At 51.9% G+C, this 8,055-nt stretch overlaps 1 protein-coding gene across 2 annotated transcripts; it reads right to left on the reverse strand.

Moving 5' to 3' along the window:
• Positions 1 to 366: 366 nt before the first annotated feature.
• RHOV (ras homolog family member V) lies at positions 367 to 2,415 on the reverse strand. 2 transcript variants are annotated; one of them, XM_002825316.3, is made up of 3 exons: positions 2,102 to 2,415; positions 1,849 to 1,907; positions 367 to 1,665 (listed from the first exon to the last, which is right to left on the reverse strand). In XM_002825316.3, the coding sequence occupies exons 1-3, from the start codon at positions 2,307 to 2,309 to the stop codon at positions 1,222 to 1,224; spliced, it is 711 nt and encodes a 236-aa protein (XP_002825362.1). In that variant the 5' UTR covers positions 2,310 to 2,415; the 3' UTR covers positions 367 to 1,221. The 2 variants fall into 2 exon arrangements, with proteins under 2 accessions (XP_002825362.1, XP_063572159.1); XM_063716089.1 differs by having other exon boundaries at positions 367 to 1,907.
• Positions 2,416 to 8,055: the final 5,640 nt, after the last annotated feature.

Consider the following 8,055-nt stretch of genomic DNA (forward strand, 5'->3'; position numbering starts at 1 on the left):
GGGGACTGACCTTGAGCTCCAGTGCTGAGCATGGTGCTCTAGAAAGGAGGGGTGGAGGGGAGGGGCTCCACCCACCAGGTGAGGTCATGGGAAACCAGCTCTGGCGCTGACACCTGGGGAAACCCGTTTCCAGGCCGCTTCCCACGCTAGCTCTCCTGGGAACCAGCTGAGCCCCAAGCGGGGAGCTCCACACCTACCGCCACAGTCCGGTTCCCATCACACTGCCTCCACCCCCAGTCCAGCCCCCACCTTTCAATCTAGCCTCAGTTCTTTGGTCCCCAATCTGTCTCTAGCCAGGCAGTTAGGCCTTGAGGAGGGTTATGAGGGAGCAGTGGGCTCCAGGAAATGACAGAGACAACGCACGGCTTCACAGACTTAAGGTTTTATTTGCAGACTCTGCACTGCTCTAGCTTCTAGGCTATGTGACCTTGAGGAAAGGGATGATCCCCAACCCAGTCCTCCTTCAGGTTCTAATTTGCAGCTCCTCCCCCTCCTTTTGCTGGGCCTTGACTCTCACTTCCTGCCCCACTCCTGGCCCAGCCAGTTTGGGCAGTGCCTAGGGAGCCCACAGACCCAGTTCTTCCCAGGGGCCAGCCCCGCCCTCCCTGGCCTTGGGGATTGAGGGCAGCCCAGGTGTCAGCCTGCTGCTCATCCACCCCACTTCCCTCTCTCCTCCTCCTCGTCATCTTCCTTCCAGGCCCAGCCCTTATCCACCATCAGTCCCTGGCTCCAAGGCCTCTTTTCCTGCTCGCTCTCTCAATCTCTCGCCCACTCCATCCCAAACTTCTCTCCAAATCGGGGTTGAACCCCTTCCAGCCCTCCATAATGCCAAGTGTTCCCCAAGCTCTTTCTCACCCCTGTGCCAAGGAAGGGTCTTAATTCAGCCAGACTGACCTGAGGGCCAGGACAAGAAACTGGGAACTGGATCCCAAACTGCTCGGAGGTGACTGACCCTGTTAGGACCATCCCATGAAAATCAAAGTGCCAGGTTTTTTTCTGTGAGCTTTGACTGGAGAAATCCAAATCAGAGCCTTCCCTTCTAGGCTCACCCAGGCATATCAGAGTGGGCAGTTAGAGGCCCATGTCCCCCGAGTGTTCGGAAGGGAACTGAGTCCTATGAGATGGCCAGGCCCTGCCAGTAGCTGCCGCAAAGGCCCGGGTGCCCCAGGTCTCAGAAGTCTCTGGCCTCCTGCCTACTACTTGCTATGCAGCCATAGCTGCTCAAACGAAGCAGAAGAACTTCTTCCAGCGGCAGCGGGAGAGGGTGCGCACACCTTTGGCATTCAGTTTCTTCTCCAGCCGGGCTTTGTGCTCAATGGCACTGAGAATGGCTGAGTCAAATACTTCCTTCAAGTTCTTCTGCGTCAAGGCTGAGCACTCAAGGTAGCAGCAGGCTCGGATCTTCTCGGCCAGACCCTGAGCCTGGGGTTGGGGCACGGGGCCCTCCCGGCCCCCCTGGTCCAGCTGAATCAGTACGTTGACATCGTCCCTCAGGTCGGCCTGGGTGCCCACCAGCAGCACAGGCGCCTGGGGGTTGTGCGTGCGGATCTCGGGCAGCCATTTCTCTGTGATGTTTTGAAAGGAACTGGGCTGCACCACGCTGAAGCACGCCAGGAAGACATCGGTATCCGGGTAGCAAAGGGAACGAAGTCGGTCAAAATCCTCCTGGGGTGGGAAGGCCAGGTGGTAAGGATTAGACCCCGCCACATGGAATCCATTTCTCAACCAGGGCTGGAAACCTGAGACTCCAAGAGCCCAAGGCTTTCTCCATTCTTGCTCCATGTGGGGTCCTCCCAGCCTCCAGCCCACCTCCCCGCAGACCAGTAGAGGCCGCGCCCAGCTTCTCACCTGTCCCGCTGTGTCCCAGAGCTCAATGCGCACCGGGGCTCCATCCACCAGGACTTGCACTGCAGGGGCGGGGCGGGGCGGGGAGAGCCTGAGTTAGGAAGGGCGTCCTGGGCCGCACCAGCGCCACCTCGGGGCCTGCTCCCGTCTCCTCCCCGGGGTCCTCTGCGCCCTCCCGCCGCGACGCCCGCCCCAGCTCCCCTGTGCACAGCCCCGCCGCAGCCACGCGGCCGCCCGGGCGATTGAACGTACGTACCAGAGAAGGTGTCCAGCGCAGTGGGCCGGTAGCGCGCGGGGTACCCATTGCAGGTGTAGCTGACGATGAGGCTGCTCTTGCCCACGGCGCCGTCGCCCACCAGCACGCACTTGATACCCAGCTCTGGGGGCGCGCTACGCCGCCGCGGGGGAGGGGTCGGGGCCCGGAGCGGGGGCGGCTCGGCCTCGCTCAGCTCCCGCGGCGGCATGGCCCGCTCCGGGGGCAGCAGAGGGGCCAGCCCGGGTCTCGGCTTCGCTGCGCTCGGTGTAGCAGGTCCCGCTGGCTGCCTCTGACTGAGTGGGTCCAGGCTGGGCGCGTCGGCCTAGCGCTACCAGCGGGTTTATGTAGGGCCCCGCCCACCTCATCTACATGTCTCAAGCGGCCCCGGACCCCACCCACCGGCGAAGACCTCCCGCGGCCCGGCACCCTGCGAGGCCAGGCGAGGAGGAGGAAAACCCCGGGAGGAGGAAAGGCAGGCAGAAAGCTGGAGCTCCAAGAGTCACGCAGGTACAAGGACAAAGAATCGTCAAATGAGAATACCAAGAAGAGACAGACATCCATGATTTATTGTTAGGAGGAAGAAGCAAGTTGCAGAACATATAATACAGTATGTTCAGGTTAAACAAATATGCAAATTAAACCTTGTTCAACTTACAAGAAAAAACTCTATGCATATGTTTGCATGAGTATTAAAAAGTTGGGATAATTTTATTAATTTTAAAAATTTTAAAAAAAGATTTTTTTTTTAAATATTGAGGCTGGGAGCAGTGGCTCATGCCTGTAATCCCAGCGTTCTGGGAGGCTGAGCCAGGAGGATCACTTGACCCCCAGAGTTCAAGGTTACAGTGAGCTATAATAGTGCCATTGCACTTCAGCCTGTGTGACAGAGCCTAAAAACAAACAAACAAACAAATAAACAAAAAACCTGTTGACCCCTGAACAACGCGGGAATTATGGGCGAGAAACCCTGTGCAGTCAGCCGAAAATCCCTATATAACTTTTGACTCCCCCAAAATTTAACTATTAATAGCCTGCTGTTGCCGGGCTCCGTGGCTCACGCCTGTAATCCCAGCACTTTGGGAGGCCGAGGTGGGTGGATCACTTGAGGTCAGGAGTTCGAGACCAGCCTGGCCAACATGGTGAAACCCCGTCTCTACTAAAAATACAAAAAATTAGCCAGGTGTGGTGGCGGGTGCCAGTAATCCCAGCTACTCAGGAGGCTGAGGCAGGAGAATCACTTGGACCTGGGAGGTGGAGGTTGCAGTGAGCCAAGATTGGGCCACTCCACTCCAGCCTGGGTGACAGAGCGAGACTCTGTCTTAAAAAACAAAAACAAAAAACCCAAAAAACACTAAGTAGCCAAGCATGGTGGTGTGCATCTGTAATCCCAGCTACTCGGAGGCTGAGGTGGGAGGATGGCTTGCACCTGGGAGGTGGAGGTTGCAGTGAGCTGAGATCATGCCATTGCACTCCAGCCTGGGCAACAGAGCCAGACTTTGTCTCAAAAATAAATAAATACATAAAAAATAGCCTGGGCGCAGTGGCTCACACCTGTAATCCCAGCATTTTGGGAGGCTGCGGCGGGCAGATCACATCACGAGGTCGGGAGATCCAGACCATCCTGGCTAACACGGTGAAACTCCATCTCTACTGAAAATACAGAAAATTAGCCGGGCATGGTAGTGGGCGCCTGTAGTCCCAGCTACCCGGGAGGCTGAGGCAGGAGAATGGCATGAACTCAGGAGGCGGAGCTTGAGTGAGCGGAGCTTGAGTGAGCCGAGATTGCACCACTGTACTCCAATATGGGAGACACATCAAGACGCCGTTTCAAAAAAAAAAAAAAAAAAAAAAAAGGCTGGGCGAGGTGGCTCACACCTGTAATCCCAGTTAATTTTTGTATTTTTAGTGGAGACGAGGTTTCACCATGTTGGCCAGGCTGGTCTTGAACTCTTGACCTCAGGTGATCCACCTGCCTCGGCCTCCCAAAGTGCTAGGATTACAGGTATGAGCCACCAAGCCCAGGAGGCTTATCATATTTTCAAACTTTTTTCTTCTGACCTGTATCAGAAAGTTAGAATCATCATAAAGGTCTGCACCCTTGTGGTCTCCAGTTGGGTAGGCTGAGGAGAAGGAGGAAAAGGAGTTGGTCTTGCTCCCTCAGGGGTGGCAGAGGTGGAGAAGGTGGAAGGGGAGGCAGGAAAGGCAGGCACACTTGGTATAACTTTTATTTGTTTTTAGAGATGTGGTCTTGATCTGTTGCAGAGTCTGGAGTGTAATGACGCGAGCATAGCTCACTGCAGCGTCCGAACTCCTGGCCTCAAGCAATCCCGCCCCAGCCTTCCAAGTAGCTGGGATTACAGGCATGCACCCCCAGGCCAGGCTAAATTTTTTTAAATTTTTTTCTTGTAGAGACAGTCTTGCTTTTTTGCCCAGGCTGGTCTTCAACTCCTGGCTTCAAGTGATCCTCAGGCCTCAGCTTCCCAAAGTGCTGGGATTAAAGGCATGACCCACCACACACGGCCCTCAGTGTAACTTTTATTGAAAAAATTCTGCCTAAAATGGACCTGTACAGTTCAAACCCATGTTGTTCAAGGCTCAGCTGTATACAGATCATGAGAGAGGCAGAGATACACAAGTGTGAATACAGCAGACAGGAATGTACTGTACTCCTTTTCAGAGGAGAGCTTTCTCTAGACTCAGCCTGAAGGCAAGCTTTGAACACTTTCACTCCCCTCAGCTAAAGGAACTCAGTGTGCTGAGAAGCTAGCTGGAGAGGATCTTCAAGGACAATTTCCCATTTGAATATTTTATAAATCTCCAAATACCTAATATTATCTTCATCATCATCAAAAGCACATAATAATTACCTATCTGCAGATGCTGTTCTGGGCCACCCATTGCCCTTGCCCTAGAAGGAGTTTGCAGACAGAGACAATATCTCCCAGGTAGCCCTAGGAAGGTCACCTGGAGAGCAAGTGAAGAGTAGCCTGATGCTAATTTTGTCTCTTTATTGCAACCACACCAAGTGACACCAGGCCCAGAATCCTTTCTCTGATCTCTGACCCTTTCATCTCAGCCTATGCAAAGATCACAGAAAACACCATCACCTTCAGGGAATCAGCCATTCACTAGTTTTGGGAAAGGAGAGTATTGGGAGGGGGAGGGCTAGTGAATATTAAAAGAGATAATTCTATTTCTCCAAGAGCTGGTAGTATAAAAGCCATAAATCCGTCCAGGTGCAGTGGCTCACACCTGTAATCCCAGTACTTTGGGAGGCTGAGGTGGGTGGATCACTTGAGGTCAGGAGTTCGAGACCAGCCTGGCCAACATGGTGAAACCCGTCTCTACTAAAAATACAAAAATTAGCTGGGCGTGGTGGTGGCGCCTGTAATCCCAGCTACTTGGGAGGCTGAGGCACAAGAATTGCTTGAACCTGGGAGGCAGAGGTTGCAATGAGCCGAGATCGTGCCACCGCACTCCAGCCTGGGCGATAGAGCGAGACTCAGTCTAAAAAAAAAAAAGCCATAAATCCAAACCAAATCTTTACATCTCTTAGAAAAAGTCACAGCTTCCCTGATTTTTCTTTCTTTTTTTTTTTTTGCCAGGATCTCACTCTGTGGCCCAGATCAACAGATTCAACCTCAGCTCACTGCAACCTGCACCTCCCAGGTTCAAGCGATTCTCCTGCCTCAGCCTCCCAAGTAGCTGGGACTACAGGTGCATGACACCATGCCCGGCTAATTTTTATATTTTTGGTAGAGACAGGGTTTCACCATGCTGGCCGGGCTGGTCTTGAACTCCTGAGCTTAATCAATCCACCTTCCTTGGCCTCCCAAAGTGCTGAGATTTCTTGTTTTCTCTTTTTGAGCCCAAAGGAGAGGACAACAGCTAGAAAGATGACTTAATCATTAAAATCTCGACTATGGGGATGGAGAAATCATAGGAGCCCCTGTAACCACTTCTACATGCCAGTGTCTTCATCCTACGTGCCATACCTCTGAATGTATGGGGATGCTAATAATCCCTAATTGTAGCCCCAAGTCTCAAAAACTTCTCAGACACATCCACATAAGTTTATTCATCTAGCAAGTGAAAGAGGCCTTACCTGTTGTCCTGCCTTCGTATTCCTCCAGAAAGCCCAAAAGCTGTTGTATTTGCTCTCCTGGAAAAGGAGTGGCATTTTAAAAGACCTGGACATCAGGAGACCTGTCCCAGTGTTCCCAGTTCTTCAGCTCACTAGCTGTGTGATGCCTACCAAATCACTTCACCTGTCTCAGTGCTATAAAATGACAGGTGAAGCATGTTTATCTCTGAAAGCCCTTCTGCTGTGATTCAGGGATCCCAGGGAAGCTGCTCCAGCCCAGGTGTCTGGGACAGCATTACTACACACACATACACACACACACACACACTCTCTCTCTCTCTCTCTCTCTTTCTTTGCAGTGCTCTTGTCCTTTTACCTGGGTTTTAATAATAGTTTAATTATAGCTGTAAATTTGAGGGTAATCCTGTTTCATCCTTTCTGCAGGCAGGAGGGGTATAAATACATAAACTGGGGGAGATGTCTGCTTGGGCACAGGTAAAAGCCCTGACGTGGCCTGAGACAGGTCATTATTTTCTGGCCGCTTGGGTGGGGACACTTTCCAACCTAGGTCCCTCTGTCTGAGCTGGTTTAGGGACAGTTTTGTCAGCAAGAGGGGGAGGGAGGAAACAACTTAGGGAGCTGATGAGTCACCTGTTTCTCAGAGAAGGACTTGCTGGGGAAGTTTGCAATTCTGGCTGCTACTGCTGGGAAACTCCCCTCCTAAGGGTAGGCTGGGTCTTATTCCTGCTGCCTGCCAGATCTTCTGCCCCAACTTCCAGCTAGACACACATTTGCTAGGATTAAAACTTGGCTCTGACATTCTCCATGGAGAAATAGATTATAGGACTAGGGCAGGAAATATACAAGTCTATACCAATATAATTAAATAATTAAATACATAAATAAATGAGACGTGCCGGGCTTGGTGGCTCATTCCTTCAATCTCAGCACTTTGAGAGGCCAAGGCAGGAGGATTGCTTGAACCCAGGATTTCAAGACCAGCCTGGACAACATGGCAAAACCCAGTCTCAAAAAAAAAAAAAAAAAAATTAATGGGGTGTGGTGGCATGCACCTGTAGTCCCAGCTACTCAGGAGGCTGAGGTGGGAGGATCACCTGAGCCTGTGAAGTTGAGGCTGCAGTGAGCCACTGCACTCCAGCCTGTGTGACAGAGTGAGATTCTGCACCCCCTATCCCCCCACCGCAAAAAAAAGGCAAAAAAAATAGTTTACTTAAAAAAACCCAAAAACTAGAAAACCATAGCCCTGACATTGAATCATGGCAGTAATATCTTGCCTCCAAAATGTCCATCACAGCTGTATATGGCTTTAGACTTGTAAAAGTGCTGCAGTCTGCCCTGTCTCATAAGAACCAAGTGACATGGCTTAGGAGAGGGGTGTGTCTGAGTAGGTGTGGCTGTGTGTGTGTGTGTGTGTGCGCGCGTGTGTGTGTCTATTCCCATTTTATCAGTGAGTATAGGGGACCTGCCCCAAGATGAAAGAAACTAGTAAGTGGCAGTCTGTTCCAGAATGAACAAGCAAGCCACAGGTCCACCCTCAGGTGTGGTCAAGTTTTTTTTTTTTGTTTTTTTTTTTAAAGATAGAGTCTGGCTCTGTCGGCCAGGCCAGAGTGCAGTGGCAAGATCTTGGCTCACTACAACCTCTGCCTCCTGGTTCAAGCGATTCTCCTGCCTCAGCCTCCCAAGTAGCTAGGACTACAGGCGTGGACCACCACACCCAGCTACTTTTTGTATTTTTAGTAGAGATGAGGTTTCACCATGTTGACCAGGCTGGTCTCAAACTCCTGACCTCAGGTGATCCTCCTGCCTCGGCCTCCCAAAGTGCTGGGATTACAGGCATGAGCCACTGCGC

Source organism: Pongo abelii, chromosome 16 (assembly GCF_028885655.2).
Source record: "Pongo abelii isolate AG06213 chromosome 16, NHGRI_mPonAbe1-v2.0_pri, whole genome shotgun sequence".
Taxonomy (NCBI): Eukaryota; Metazoa; Chordata; class Mammalia; order Primates; family Hominidae; genus Pongo; species Pongo abelii.

Coding starts and splice junctions, on each gene's coding strand:
- RHOV (XM_063716089.1), bottom strand. CDS start 2,309: ATGCCGCCGCGGGAGCTGAGCGAGGCCGAGCCGCCCCCGCTCCGGGCC. Junction 1,908..2,101: donor TGCGCTGGACACCTTCTCTG/GTACGTACGTTC, acceptor CCGCCCCTGCAG/TGCAAGTCCTGGTGGATGGA.